This window comes from Corythoichthys intestinalis, chromosome 12 (genome assembly GCF_030265065.1).
Source record: "Corythoichthys intestinalis isolate RoL2023-P3 chromosome 12, ASM3026506v1, whole genome shotgun sequence".
Taxonomy (NCBI): domain Eukaryota; kingdom Metazoa; phylum Chordata; class Actinopteri; order Syngnathiformes; family Syngnathidae; genus Corythoichthys; species Corythoichthys intestinalis.
Window position 1 is genome coordinate 10148084 of NC_080406.1, and position 16534 is coordinate 10164617.

Consider the following 16534-nt stretch of genomic DNA (forward strand, 5'->3'; position numbering starts at 1 on the left):
TTCATAAAGCACTAGAAAATGGTTTGATAGAAAGCACTGGAGACTTCAAAAGTGGCCAGCAATGAGTCCAGACCTGAATCCCATAGAACACCTGTGGAGAGATCTGAAGATAGCAGTTTGGAGAAGGCACCCTTCAAATCTCAGAAACTTAGAGCAGTTGGTCATAGAAGAATGGTCTAAAATTCCAGCAGAGCATTGTAACAATCTCATTGATGGATACCGGAAGTGGTTGTTCCAGGTTATTTTGTTTAAAGGTTGCGTTACCAAGTATTAGGCTGAGGGTGTCAATACTTTTGTCTGGCCCATTTTTGGAGTTTTGTGTAAAATGATAATGATTTAATTTTTTTTTCATTCTCTTTTGTGTTTTTTCATTGCAAGCTAAATATATAAACAGGGGTGCACATAATTTTTTTGCCCAGGTTCTCAGAGGAGGACCTGGAGATGTGACTTGGTCCTCATTGAGCTTTAGAGCCGACCCGCCTGATGCGATAAATTTATGACAAGCTTTTCTTAGAGCCAATTAACTTTAATTAATTATATTAACAATTAATGCTTGATTAACATCAACTGGCACAACAAAATTGGCATTACTTTGAAGTGAAATGTAAAGAAATAAAAAGCACCAATTCAAAATAAAGGGCATTATGCGGCTCCCACATTAACTCCAAGCCTTTTTAAAAGTGGGATGTCCTCCCCATAAGACCTCATTGAACGTGCATGTTTAGCTTTGTAAAATGCGAGCAAAAACATGTTTGTCAGTGCATGTTGCTGTTCATTACCTTTATTCCGCGACTTGTCCATAGGGCGAGTGGGGTCATGTCTGACATCGATAGTTTGCTTAATTGCCACATGCTCTGTTTTTTTCGTGCTTTTCAAAGTTTGGATGGCTGAAATTCTTTGACCCTACATAAAATCCGCTGCTCTTATCGGTGACATTGGGATTCTCACGGCACATTTTGTAACGCATTTCTGTGCGGGCATCATTTGCTTCTAGCCATGGTACCTCCTGTAGCCACTTTTCAGCAAAAGTCCTTTTTTTCGGTAGCTCCGGGACGTCTCTGTCGTCTGTCTATCTTTTGACGGGGGTGGGGGAACACGGAAGTAATTACTCAGTGTGGCCTGCCTCTTCGACATTTTGAGAAGTTATTTTCTGGTGTCCGCCGCAAATACAGTGGTCAGCCATCGGGACGCAAAAGCGTATGGAAGCCGTTGAGGGCCAGTGCGTTTGTCTACGTCCAGTACGCATGCAAGCATGCGGCCCACTTATGTGCAGCCCTGTATGTAAAGATATTACTACCAAAGCATTTGTAATTGCAGTCATTTTCTGAGAGAAATTGAGCATTGTCTGACAGAATTGCAGGGGTGCCAATACTTTTACTGCATATATACACTGCACTGCATATATAGATATATATGGCAGAAAACACTCAGGTGACTTGAAGTTCTGCTCTCAGACCCGCAATTTGGCCAAATATCAAAATTGTCCTATATGCATGTGTGATACATCATTGGAAAGCTAAAAATCTCAGTTTTCTGGGGGAAAATTTTGAACAGGAGGGCATTTAAAATAAAAATCCCTAACTGGAGGTGAGAGCACGCGAGAGCATAATTAAATACGCCATGATTTTAACAAGATATTATCGCGTACTTACCTTGTTTCGATCCAAAAACTCCATGTAGCACAATCAAGTATCAAGACACAGATGTGAATGGCCACAGCCGGATTTTTTGGGTGAAAGACGGTAATATAACATGGGGCATGATGCAGAAATCGCAGACATCAAGGAGTGGTCGAGATGTTTTTTTTTAAAAATATATTTTTACCCTTTTAAACTTTTTTATTTTTTGGGATCAATTATTTATCATCTAACATATCTGAGAAAATGTGACAGTAACAAAAACAAATAAAATAAAGCCATAGTTATGAGGTAGATATTCATGACTTTTTACAGACACCATATTTTTCATTGGGACGTCTTTTTTTATTTTAACGAAATATATACCCTTTAAAACGTTTTTCTTTTTCAAATTTACTTTGTTTGGATCGATTATTTATCATTTAAAATATTGGGGGAAATGCGACAGTAACGAAAAGATACAATTAAGCGATAGTTATGACTATTGTTTAAATGTTTAAAATATGGGAGTGAATCATTTTTTAAAGTCGTTTTTTGTTTTTAAACTAAATTTTAGACATCAATGAATGATTCTGAGCTAAAAATGACATTTTGAATAATAAATATAATTAATTATCTTCTTTTTATGGCTGGGTTGAAACAAAAGCGGTTGCGTGACCTCTGTTAACGGGGGTTTCCAGGGTAAAACGGACAAATTAAAAATAGTTTGGGGGCTTAATGTGCCATGAATCATTGTTCTATCAAACACAACAGTTCTTTTGGCTTAAAATACAGCTGTTTATTCTTAAGAGGGGTGCAAGAGCAGAAACTGCTTTTTCAGTCTTGTCTGTGTTTTCCGCCATGTATAAGTACTGTATCATAGTGCTGTGCAAAAAAAACTATTAGATTGATAATATAACTCAATGATTGCAGTTTTTAAAATGCGCTGAATAGATCTTTGTTGAGATGCAATTTGCACAACTGATGCAGACAGCGGTTTACTGGTGGACCTGCTGTGGTGCAATGCTGCTATCTATTGGAAAGAAGTGTTATAGCATGTGATTATTATGATTATTATTATGTAGTAAATCATTATTCATTGGCCTTCCGTACCTTTTCATATTCGTGGGTGTAGATTTGTGTGTTTCATATTTAGACTGGATAAAGATATTTTTAGTCACTGGATGTCCAACACTACTAACACTAATATAAAAAATGAAAGTGAACATTTATATTGAATTTAATTGGCATCAACATAAACACGATTGGAAAAACGTGAAGTTACCCTTTAAAAAAAAAAAGTGCTTCGTTGTGTTGTCCGCATTTTGATTTATTTAATATTTAAACGCACTGTTCCTTTAAATCTGCGTCCACCTGCTTCGTGCCGTTGTGTCGCCTGCAGGCGGCACAATGACGGTTGAGCACACTATGAGACGTTTTCGGTGGGATATTTCTGCTCCTATTTCTTGATTTTCATTTACGGTATGCAGTTGAAGGAGAGACAGTCACTGCTCATAGTGGGAGCAAACGGACATCAGGATGCTGATCCTGGATGCTCCAATCTGAGAGCTTCAAGGTGAGTCTATTTATATTTATTCATTTTACATTTATACATTTGATCTATTATAGTGTATCCCTTTAGTTTGTTCAAAGACCATGGGAAATATTAAGAATTGTAAATGTGGACAAATATAGACACATTGATCGTATCGTGGGGGGAAAAAATCTGCCCTATTGTGATAATGACTACTATCTTCTCTGAAATTAATCATATAAAACACGTTTCTAGATGTTATCAACCTATTTAAAGCATTTTCACACATGCTTATTTGAAGCCTACGGATGGTAAACAAGAAATGAATAACATCATAAGCACATTAGTTATTGTTCGAATGATCAGGTGACCTTGTATACGCGCAAGATTAAAATTGGCAGTAGTAGGCTGTGCTATAGAGAATATATTTGGTCGTGGAAGCACTAGAGTATATGGGATGCTTGTTGCCATGGAGCCACTAACCTTGTTGCTATAGCAACAGCCAGCAAAACTATGCAGCGCTCTTGAAGAGGGTTTTGTGTAAGAATGTCTCTGTTGGAAAAATGCTATCCTCATACTGTTTGTCAAGTTTTGATGTGTGGATAGGGCTGTGAATCTGCTCACATATAATACATCATCATGATTACTGTAATTTTCACACTATAAGGTGCACCTGACTATAAGCTTCCACCCACCAAACTTGACACAAAAACAACATTTGTTCATAGATAAGCCACATCGGACTATAAGCCGCAGCTGTCCCCACTGTATTATAGGATATTTACACCCAAAAATTAGGTCTATCAAAATTATCGCGTTAATGGGCGGTAATTAATTTTTTAAATCAATCACGTTAAAGTATTTGACGCAATTAACGCACATGCCCCGTTCAAACAGATTAAAATGTACAGTTCAGTGTAATGTCCGCTTGTTACTTGTTTTTTGGTGTTTGGCGCCCTCTGCTGACGCTTGGGTCCAACTGATTTTATGGGTTAGTACCATGAGTGAGCATGGTGTAATTATTGATATCAACAATGTGAGCTACTAGTTTATTTTTTTGATTGAAAATTTTACAAATTTTATTAAAACGAAAAAATTAAGAGGGGTTTTAATATAAAATTTCTATAACTTGTACTGACATTTATCTTTTAAGAACTACAAGTCTTTCTATCTATGGATCGCTTTAAGAGAATGTTAATAGTGTTAATGCTATCTTGTTGATTTAATGTTATAATAAACAAATACAGTACTTATGTACCGTATGTTGAATGTATATATCCGCCTTGTCTTATCTTTTCATTCCAACAATAATTTACAGAAAAATATGGCATATTTAATAGATGGTTTGAATTGCGATTAATTACGATTAATTCATTTTTAACCTGTAATTAACTCGATTAAAAATTGTAATCGTTTGACAGCCCTACAAAAAATATTAACTGGTAACACTTTAAGACCAAATGAACCACCATGAAGCGTTGAACCAATTGGCTGCAAAGCTTCATTGCTTCAAGAAAAGTGTTGGGAATAACGTCGTTATAAATAACGTCATTACATAACTGCGTTATTTTTTTCAGTAACGGGGTAATCTAACTAATTATTTTATCCGCCGTTACAACGCCGTTACCGTTACTGATGGCCAAAAGCGGTGCGTTACTTACTTTGAATAAATTGAAGAAACTACCAGCCGTAGCGAGTCTACTCTGCTTTGTTTATTTGTCATCCAAGACTTGGGGTGCGTTCAGGTTCATGGCAATGAAAATAGTAAACACACATAGCCTACCTTTGCAAGAACGATGGCTTTGCTGTTTGATACGGTCATAATGTGCAGGTCCTGCACCCATCCGCAGCAAAACTTTTCGTAGCTTTGTAGCAATTTGTAATTTCAGAATCGCTGAGGAGTTTAGTAACATACACCAAACAATAAATACAGCAGAATTTCGCGTAATTGTGGAAGCCCGTCGACATCTTTACTCCATTTGTCTTCGGCTATCTCGTAAGGGTCAACATTAGTCACATCCTTAAGTTTGATCACATATCTGTTCTTCGCCTTAGGAACGAGTTTGTCTCTTTATCAAACTGGCAAGTTAAAGTTTAATGTCCCGCAAGCCAGACCTGCTTCCAATATGGTTGCGTTGTTGTCAAATCTCACGTGATCCCCCATTCTGTGACGTAAACGCTTGAACCTAATAGCGCACGTACTGAGAGGTGGTGTTTTCACACACAAACCGGAACAGCGCGTGCGGCAAACACACACACGCAAAACAGATGCAGAGGGATATGATGGCAGAGCATTCAGGGGTAAATTTGTCCTTTACGATGTGGAGATATAAACACTATTTCAAGTTGGTCGAAATTAAAGGAAAGAACTTGCATGTAAAGTGTAATTTATGTCCCGGGGCAAAGCTTTTGTCGACATCTGTGGTAAGTAATTCAAATCTGTTTATTTTTGTTGCACTTCAAGTGTAGGATAAATCTGTTGCTGGTGAGGTGCAATAAATATTAAAAGGTTCTATAACACAATTACCTGTCTGTTCTTCTCTATTCAACTGACTCGAATACTGCTCAGAAAATGTCAAATTCTTTGACATACAACAACTTCTTTTTAAAGTAACGGAAATAGTTACTTTCCCTGGTAACTAGTTACTTTTACTATAGAGTAATTCAGTTACTAACTCAGTTACTTTTTAGAAGAAGTAGTGAGTAACTATAACTAATTGCTTTTTTAAAATAACGTGCCCAGCACTGTTCAAGAAGCTTCATTTGGCCATCACTGCTCCATAAGGGGGAGACAGTCAACCTCTACTGTCAACACTGTTGTCAACCAACATGCCTCCTAGCATGCATTGCAGCGCTATAGATGTTAAATAACAATCAAAATTCATGTTCTGTGTTAATTATTTCTTCAGTTACTGTTCCAGTTGTTTCATTAATTGCTTGTTATGGTATTTGGTAAGACTTTATTTGACCATAAGACTGTCATTAGACAATCCTAATTATGACATGACACTGTCATGAGCATTTATGAATGCTTTTGAATGGACGTAAAACATCTGAACTGAACAGAAATGGAGTTAGTGACATTATTTGCCAGATGACACTTAATGAAATCTGTCATAAGCATTCATTAATGCTCGTGATAGTGTCATGTCATAATTATGAAGGTCTTATGGCAGTCTTATGACGCTGCTGTCAAATAAAGTGTTACGTCATAACCCAAATAAATCAACAAATAAGCCACACTGGACTATAAGCCACAGGATTCAAAATGAAGGAAAAAACTAGCGTCTTATAGTGTGAAAATTACGGTATTTTTCCTACCAGCTCTTCTCTGGCTACCCATGACTTATTTATTTTTGCGCCTGGTTATATTTCCCTGACGCCAATTAATACGCGTTCAAGATTGAATATATTTGGCTCTAATGTCTTTGAAAACATTTGAAGTGACTGACAGCACAATTAATGTTGTTGATCATTTATAAACGCCTCTTCCTCACCCTCTCAGATGCTGTCAACCATGGTAACAGACACGTCTTGTTTGCGCTTCGCAGCTACGTCTCATCCGGATTTTCTCTGATCCTGAAGCATCATCGTTTGCCTGGAGGTGTGAGACATGACACTTATTGTGTAAATGGTGGGAGGAAGGAAGGTGGTGGTTCAGTTGTTAATCATCAACTGTATTAAAGCCAGTGAGTTGCACATCTGTCTCATGTGACTGCATCTATTATCCTAAGTCACTGTTGTTTATTTTTCTAAAGCTTTTCACAAAAAAACACATAATATTGCTTTTGTGTGTGGATGTGCGTGTCCGATATTTTGTTTCTCCTAGCGTTAGCATTAGAGATGTACCGATCGGGTCCGATCACGTCATTTCCAAAGTATCGGAATCGGCAAAAAAATATCGGACATGCCTTTTTTTAATATATATATATATTTTTTTTTTAATTAAATTGTTTTCTAACGTTACAGACATAATATGTTACACTCATCCAGAGTCTTTAGTTTAGGCTTAAGGTAGGGTTATCAAATTTATCCCGTTAACGGCGGTAATTAATTTTTTAAAAAATGTATCACGTTAAAATATTTAACGCAATTAACGCATACGCTGCACGTCGCGTTCAATCTAATGGCGCCGTTTTACCTATATATAGAGCTAAAAGGCAGCGTAAAATGAGTAGACTGAATTTTGGCAGCCTTTGGAGCCTTTTTTAATTGGCTAAAGCCTTACAGTCCCTCTCCCTACGATTAGAAATATTGTGGGAAGCAATGTGGGGAAGAAAGGTAGTAATTGATCTTTTTCTTAACACCCTATGTTATTTCCCAACGCAGAGAAGATATATCAATTGGTACCACTACGCACAGTCATGGTTGCACTTCCCATCATTCATTTGGGCAGAACAGTTAAATGGCTACAGTATCATTTACTGAAAGCTCAACAAATACACTAGATGGCAATATTTAGTCACAATATACAAAGTCACATTTATCCTTTAAGAATTACAAGTCTTTCTATCCGTGGATCCCTCTCACAGAAAGAATGTTAATAATGGAAATGCCATCTTGAGGATTTATTGTCATAATATGTTGAATGTATATATTCGTCCGAGTTTTATTCATTTTTTTCTTAATGCATTGCCAAAATGTATATGATCGGGAAAAATTATCGGGAATGATTGGAATTGAATCGGGAGCAAAAAAAAAAAACAATCGGATCGGGAAATATCAGGATCGGCAGATACTCAAACTAAAACGATCGGGATCGGATCGGGAGCAAAAAAAAACATGATCGGAACAACCCTAGTTGGCATGATATCATATTTCTGTTGCGATTATCTGTGAGAACCATATTTGGTAAACCAAAAGAACACAAGAAAGAAAAAGTGTTGATAGTCATTTGAGGAATTTACAAATGCATATCAATTCATAATAAATACTACTTATGTGTTAATTCACAAAATCAATAATCAGTCATGTTGCTAATTTTATTTATGAATGAAAAGTTACCCAATAATGACGTTTTAACTGAAAATTGATATCCTGATATTGCCCAACTCCAAAAATCCACTACAGATATCAAACCAATACAAATATATGCGGTCTTGGACTTAACATACAGTATAACAGCTAATTGTATTGTGATGCCCCACTGGATACTCTAATAAGGTTTTCCAAATAAACATTCTGTGAAAAATAAATGAGAACAACTTCAACTAAAGCTTTGGAAAAAGTCCCTATATTGCACCACTATATTTACTGTTGAAGTCACTCTGCTCACATAATAAATCCCAAGCATCTTAGTTTGAAGACAACTAATGGTCGATAAGCATAACTGCTGTGCTAAGCTGAGACCAGCCCTTGTAGAAAGGCAGAACACTTCTACATTCACTTTTAGGCAACATGCATATTGGCCCTAGGCACATGATAGCTTTAAGACAAAATATCACAGTTTAACGGTATCATGTTAGTGCAGTTACAACTCTAAAATGTTTTAATTTTTTTCTCTCCATTGAACAGGATTTTTCAAAAAACATATTAGCAAATTGGAACACAAGTATAATGTTAATTTTAAACAAATAAACAAAAACTAAATATTTTGAATAAAATGAAAATAAATGCAGTCCTTCAGGTGAGCCTAAACCCACAGCCACAGCTCAACATTATTACCATCAGACCAAAAATAACTGAATTATTTTACATAAAAAGCACGTGTGTATGACTCGTATCATGTTTACATTATACACACGCTCTCTTTCCCACGTTTTAACATTGCTAGGCACCCTAAATACGCTGGAGTTAACTCTCGTAGCTAGTGGGAAACGTTCATGACAGTGTTTACTAAACTTTAATTTTATATAATTGCAAAATCGTATTGTCTCCTCGGCAGCCACCCGGCACAAACATGTTTTGCAAGTCAGTTGGCCCTCCTCTTCTAAGCCGCTGCCGTCTGTAACCTTTTTGTTCCCGAAGTATTCCCATACCAGCGACTTTGTTTTTTTCGATAAGGGAGTTTCACCTCTGCCAGCCATCGTGTAGCACAGCTGATCCACTGACACTGAGCAACAAGCAGTGGTGGAGGGTTGAGCCTTACAGCTTCTAGCGAGGGATTTTTCCATGCATTTTTGGGACATAAAAAACAGCTAACACCGTAGGGACGGTAGACGGAAAATTTTTGTTGTTTTGAAACCTTGACATTTTCGTACCACGTTATACCTTGAAACCGGTAATTGGCACATGGTGGTAAATGGTGTTATACTTATATAGCGCTTTTCCACCTTTTCAAGGCGCTCAAAGCGCTTTACACTATCTCGCCATCCACCTACTGGTGACGCAGCACCAGGAGCAATGTGGGGTTCAGTGTCTTGCTCAAGGACACTTAGACGAGTTCATCAGGGCGGAGACATGAACCCACAACCTCTGGGGTTGGGGGACAACTACTCTACCACTGAGCCACGCCACCCCACATGTCTAATGGGCCCGTAAACCCATAATGAAAAAACTGATGTTGCCATTATACGATATCATTTTAAAATGCTTTTATCGGCCGATACTATCTGCTACCCAATAATATCAGACAACTCTAGTTGTGAATATTAAACTTTTGTAATATTTTGAACTTTTGATCACAGAAACAACAACTGGAGACTCGTGCTTTTCATTGGGTAGTAGATATGGACAGTATTGGCAATCAAGACTTCAATTGAATATAGGTTTTTATCATTTTGGTGTTAACTCACCTCAATTTATACACATAACGTATTGGCCCGAATATAAGACGGTGTTTTTTTTAAAATAACACTGAAAAAGAGTGGGTCGTCTTATATTCGCGGTCTAGACATTATACCCATTCACGACGCTAGATGGCGCCAGATATCATTGAAGCGATGTCCTTACGTGACAGATCTCAGCTACTCTCCCCATTCACGACACTAGGTGACGCCAGATATCATTGAAGCAATGTTCTGTCTTGACAGATCTCAGCTACTCTCAAGTTTATTTTATTGCAATGTTCTTCCTTATTCAGACTTAAGTCTACAGTTACAGTTAGACTTCATTTTGATTGTTAATGCAGTTGTTGCAATTTTGTTGTTTTATCACAATAGATTGGTTTATTTACATTTCAAAAACCAGAAGCCATTCATTTACGAATGTGATTGCACTTTAGTTTACATATTTATTCAGATATTAAGATTTGAATGAGGCAAAATAACACGCTTTTTCTCTCAAATATATTGTTATAATCATTTGTTTTGGATGTACTGTAATTATTTTCTGTATAAAAATTTGGTGTTCAAAAAGCCGTTTTTTCAAACTTGAGTCATGAAAAAGAGAGGGTCGTCTTATAATCAGGGCCAATACGGTAATTCTTTTGTAAATCATGGATTCCTTGATTAATTAGTTTCCGTCCTTAGTTCGTATGCATCACATGAATTTTACAACGTTTGGGAATTTTTAAACTAGAGATTTGAGTTGAAAATGTTTGTAAAACCATTGTTATTTGTCTATCTGTCTTATTAACTATCTTGATTAGACTATATAGTTCTCCATCCTGATTACGAACTGATCTTAAACCTCACTGCTTCCTCTTACGTATATCAAATGCTGTATTTTCTGTGTTTCAGATGGGTTACAAGCTGTTGCTATGCCTTTGACAGTGACCATACACTTCGTCCAGGTTTATACATTCTGATAGAGTACCGCGATGGCCTTTTGCAACGAAAGCCTGCTGGACGGATGCGACTTAATGGAGCCGGATGACGCCATTCAAGTCACAAGTAGCGCCCCATCCGAACCCGGGACTCCTCTAATATCGTTCACCCTTCGTGTGACTCTGGCCGCCATCATGATCTTCATGATCACCATTGGTTTCCTGGGCAACGCCATCGTGTGTTTGATTGTCTACCAGAAGCCAGCTATGCGCTCTGCCATCAATCTCTTGCTCGCCACTCTGGCCTTCTCCGACATCATGCTCTCACTCCTTTGCATGCCCTTCACTGCCGTCACGCTGGGGAGCGCCGAGTGGACATTTGGGAGTGAATTCTGCCGCGCCTCTATCATGCTCTACTGGCTCTTCGTACTGGAGGGGGTGTCCATCCTGCTCATAATCAGCGTGGATCGCTTCCTTATCATCGTGCAGCGTCAGGACAAGTTGACTCCGCACAGGGCTAAGATTTTGATCGCAGGTTCTTGGATGCTGAGTCTCTGCGTGTCCTTACCGTCCGTGGTGGGCTGGAGGACAGGCACGGCAGGTGTGGGGGAAGTCTGGGTTCCGCAGTGCGTGCTGGGATACAGCGAGTCCATGGCCGACCGAGCTTACACCGTCCTCTTGGCGGTGGCGGTCTTCTTTGCCCCCTTTTCAGTCATGCTGTACTCCTACTTGTGCATCCTGAATACAGTGCGCCGCAACACCCTGCGAGTCCACAGCCACGCCAGCGAGCCGTCCTGCCTGCCGGCTCTCAACCAGGTCAGCAAAATGAGACTCATCGGGTTGCAGAGACCCCCGCAGATTAAGGTGGACATGAGCTTCAAGACCCGTGCCTTCACTACTATCCTGATACTCTTCGTGGGCTTCTCAGTGTGTTGGTTGCCCTACACTGTGGTCAGCTTGCTGGCCGTCTTCAGCCACCGATTCTACTCCAGCTCGGCTTTCTACCCCATTAGCATAGGAGCCCTTTGGCTCAGCTATTTGAAAACGGTTTTCAACCCCATTATCTACTGTTGGAGGATCCGAAAGTTCCGAGAAGCCTGCAAAGAGTTTGTCCCGAAGAACTGCCGCCTGTGTCCCAAGGTGGCGGGCCGCAGTCGAAGGAGAGTTCGACCCAGTAACATTTACGTCTGCAGCGAGACGCAGTCGGCTGTGTGAAGAACACAAACGGATGTTGGATTGTGATTTCGACTTGTTTTTCTGTCACCTCTGATGGCCATTGGCAACATCTTTCTCTCGTTTGTGATCGTTCCATACTTTGTAAACTGTTGTTTTGTACATTGAGTCACAGTGGCGATAAGGGATGGGCATTAGACTGATTGAGGGCTTGTTGTCTAAATATTATTTACCATAGGAGACACCAATGGTGTTGAAGTACACACGCCTGACTTTGGTGCAGTTCAGTGCCCATTAGAGGCTTTTCCTCGAAGTAACATTCCAAAAACATGGATGGTTAAAGGGGAAGTTCATTTTTGACACTAGGCTTAATCATCGATCTTACGTCCCACGGACGGCTCGCTAAGGGCGTAACATAAAACAAGCCACACGTATACATGTGGACACAATTTACAACAATCAAACTCGCAATGAAGAGAATATACAAAATATGAACAAAGCTGGCTTCAGTGTAAGCCCAGGCCAAAATAACAAAAAAAAAGGAATCTACATTTAAACCCCACCCACTAACTAAACCCTGATCGTAAAAAGGAAATAACCAAAAGACAGCCACTACCCTGGCTTCCTGCACTAAACAAAACAGGAGAAAACGGGTTGAACGAAAATGGCAGCTTACCCCTACTGCTTCAGTGCTCTTATTTACAGCGGTGAACAAAAACGATCCAATAATGGCAAAACACAAAAGACCTCACCGAAAAAGCGGGAGTTTATCAAACTAGCGATCAAAGCACACGAGAGAGAATGGCGGGTAAACAGCTGGCGAGGAGGACTGCGGCACGAATGCTGTCAATGCGACCTCCGCTGTCAGTTTAGGGTGTCTGACTTTTCAAGCTTGGCGCCCTTTCTTCGTGGCCAATCAGCAGCAGCGACGTCGTCTGTCCGTCCGGTGTTGATCAGTTTACGTGACAGTGGGAGGGGAAGCAACCAGCTGGCAGAGGCGAGGATCAGCTGACTGTTGGCTTCTCAAAATAAAACAGTTAAACAGCCAGGGCCCTCACAATCGAATTAGCGGGAGTATAATTAGTCGGTGGAGTTGGTTTTAAAAAATTCCGGCATTTAGTTATGTATTTATTAGCTTCAGGGCTCCGGATTGGCTAAGCTAGCGCCAGTCAATGGACCTGTCCTAGCATGCCAATAAAAAACAACATATGCACGCATGAAAATCACCAATGACCATTGCAATCATTACTGTTGCCTTTGTTTTCAGGATGAAGTTATTAAAACTTACCATTGCATGTCAATAACAGTAGTATGAACAGCAACATTTGTAATCCAGCAGCTCTGTAGGTAACAGACTGTGGAGCGGAGTGATACTTTTTCCACTGGTGTGTTTATGTCGTAGGCAGCAGCAAGTATTCACAGTTTGTATTGTTCCTCGTTCTTCATAGGGAATTTGTGGAAACTCTTGTTTGCCCATTTCTTCTGTTTGTTTCCACAGCCTCTAAATGCAAGTTTCACTATATGACCGTTCTTCAGTCAAGACTGCGTAGACTGATGCTACATTCGAGGAGGGTGGGAAGTTTGAGTTTTCCAACCTCCGACCAAGAAAAATATAATTGGAATGCCACTCAAACTGGGAGACCCTTGTGGCGAAGTCAGAAAAAAAAAGTACCCCGACTTCACGAGTTGCTTCAATCAGACGTCACTCGACAAAATACGCTGCCTGTCGAAAAGTAGATGTCAACAGTTAAACTAAAGAAAGCAGTTTACAGTGTGATCTATTTACCTAAGCAGTCGTTTATCCTCCACTATTTGATCGCTTACATGAAGTCACGTTTGCTAGAGGTCAACATGTCTTTTAGTCCTGCAACGATTCATCGATTAACTTGTGTATTCGATTAGGAAAAAAAGATTCAAATTAAATTTTGCTGCTTCGAGTATTTGTTTCATTAAAGTGGCGTTGTAATGTTTTTGGTTGTTTTTTTTAAAAGTGTTTGTATTTAGTTTTATTATTGATTTGGGTGGATACACTGCCCTCTTGTCTGCCACATTTCACATGGCTGAATCCAGCTGTGTTAAGATGTTAAGAACAACATAAGCCAAGTTTTTGTTTGAGCTAATGTTTTTTTTAATGCATTCATAATATAGTTACGAGGTATATTTAGCCTTTTTTGTGGGAATATGTGTCTGAAACATTTGTTAAGAACATTGTGAAACGTGAACGTAATGTAACATTTAAGCTAGCGGACTTTCGCTATGTAAGTTAGCCAATTGTTCTTTTGTTGTACTTAGATCCTTTTATCCTTTTTTTTACACTGAGGCTCACTTCAGGTGTTTTAATTTTTCATGTTCCTTATCCGATTACTCGATTATTCGAACGAACTAGTTCATCGATTAATCGACTGCTAAAATAATCGATAGCTGCAGCCCTAATGTCTTTTGATAGCTAAAATAAAAAACGCTTTGAATGCTGCAAGTTCGCAACTGGTACCATCTCAGTGGGATAAATCCCACTTCCCACCTTCGTCGAATGCAGCATGAGCACGAGTGGCCGAAGCACTCTTCTCTATTTTGGTCGCATTACGAATCTAAAAAAATTGTCCCGCAGAAATAAATGAATTACGGCAGTTTGGTTTGACATTGTTTTGGCCGCATGGGTATTTTCAATAACGATCTGCATTTTTAATTTATTTGACTATGTCAGATCTGTTAATATCGTTTTTTTATTGGCATGCTAGGATGCAACTCGCGCTAGCTTAGCCACTCTGGAGCCCTGAAAGTAATAAATAACTAATAAACTGCACGGAATTTGTTGAAATCAACTCCACCGAATAATTAAACCCTCGCTAACTCGAAGATTAACCCTAATGTAAAAAATTCTGAACTTCCGCTTTACTGAAACACTCACAATTGACCGTCCATGTGAATGTGAATTTGAATGTTTTATTGAGTATACATGTAACGTAATTGACCGTGTCCAGAGTGTATCCGGTCTCTCGCTTATATACAGTAGTCAGGTTAGTTAGGCTCCAGCTCACCCACGACCCAATAAGAAGAAATAGTATGGAAAATGAATAGACTGATACATCTACAGTATATGTATGAATGTTTCACACTGCAGGGCCAATATTAAAAAAAGACATTAACTTCTTCACTCCCTGCCATTTTCACTGGTGCAACCCCCTTCGCTCCCGGCCGTTTTACTGGATTTTGACTGATCTTGCAAGGCCCACAGAAAATTCTGCTCTATCGCTATATAAACATGGAACCCACCAAAAGAAAGATTAGACTCTCTTCTTTCAGCAGGAAAAATAAGTTAGCTCATATCTTTTTCCATTCTTTAGAAATTAGCAGTAGAAAATAGCTTAGTTTGAGCAAATTTCCAATATCTGATGAAAAAACAGAGAAATTGAGCTTTTTGTGAAAGCATACATTTCAAACATAACTTTGACTTTAACACGGCTATTTTATGCTTTGTGACGTCCCATACATCTGAATAATGTTTTCCGTTTACAAAATAACATAAACAACAAGACAAATAGAGCTTTTGATAGCAAAGTAACAATTTATTTACACATAACTATACTATTGAACTGAGAGATGACGCTGTTGTAGCCGCGACAGCAGGGGTAAACTTTTCCCTCATCAAGATGGATTTTTTTGAGTCTTTCTTTTGTGGTGACCAGTGCCACGTAGCGGAGTTCGCCTGGGAAACTGGTTTGGCCGTGCGCGTGTCCGGCTGAGTCGCGGGACACTGGAGGGTGCGGGGGATGCGAGCAGCCGAGCATGGCGGCGCGGGCTCTGCTCGACGAGCAGCATGGACTCAACGGCCTCGTCCGCTGCACTGGTGGTCCCGGTCATTCTGCTCGGTCATTAAGCACCTGGCATCCCGGGCGTCCTCCCAGTTGTTCTGCTCGGTCGTCCGCTGCCTGGCATCCTGGACGTCCATTCGGTCGTCTTCCGCCGGCGCCCCGGCCGTGCGACCTCGCCGTTCGTTCCGTTGTATTGGGTTGTGGGTCTTACCAAATGCACTACTGCCCTCCAGAGGCCAGTTTTATTGCTTTAAAATGGATTTTCAGCATTGTGCTTTGGTGCTAAATTGCATCAGAACCTAGAGATGTCTCTTGTGAGAATAAACATAGAAAACGTATAAATACGTCTTTGGGACTCAGAAAAATTTAAAAATAGAACATATTTATATGTTTTTGGGAGCAAACGAGTTAAGGTACATTTTTCCCGCACCTAATGTGTTGCTGCGAACTCTGTTACTTCGCAAGTTTCAGTCAGTATTATTTATTTTTTTCTTATTTGCCAAAAGAAACACGAATCTTTTAGAAACATGCGCAATATTAGAAGGTAATATTAAGTATAACATATTTTTTAAACTATAAGGCACACTAAAAATCCTTTATTTTCCCAAAAACGTGATGGTGCAACTCATGTATGAATTGTGGGTGCGCTTAATGACCTCAAAACTATTTTGTTACAACATAAATGTATTATGTTGTACCAGCAAAGTGCTTAATACACACATTGATTATACGAATAAATAAAACAATAGTTTCA

The 16534-nt window shown here is 39.3% G+C and overlaps 1 protein-coding gene across 2 annotated transcripts; it reads left to right on the forward strand.

The window, feature by feature from the left end:
* Window positions 1-3023: 3023 nt before the first annotated feature.
* Window positions 3024-16358, forward strand: gpr45 (G protein-coupled receptor 45). 2 transcript variants are annotated; one of them, XM_057851516.1, is made up of 3 exons: window positions 3024-3192; window positions 6656-6754; window positions 10770-16358. In XM_057851516.1, exon 3 carries the CDS (start codon window positions 10850-10852, stop codon window positions 12008-12010), a length of 1161 nt encoding a protein of 386 aa, XP_057707499.1. In that variant the 5' UTR covers window positions 3024-3192; window positions 6656-6754; window positions 10770-10849; the 3' UTR covers window positions 12011-16358. The 2 variants fall into 2 exon arrangements, with proteins under 2 accessions (XP_057707499.1, XP_057707500.1); XM_057851517.1 differs by lacking the exon at window positions 3024-3192 and having other exon boundaries at window positions 6748-6839.
* Window positions 16359-16534: the final 176 nt, after the last annotated feature.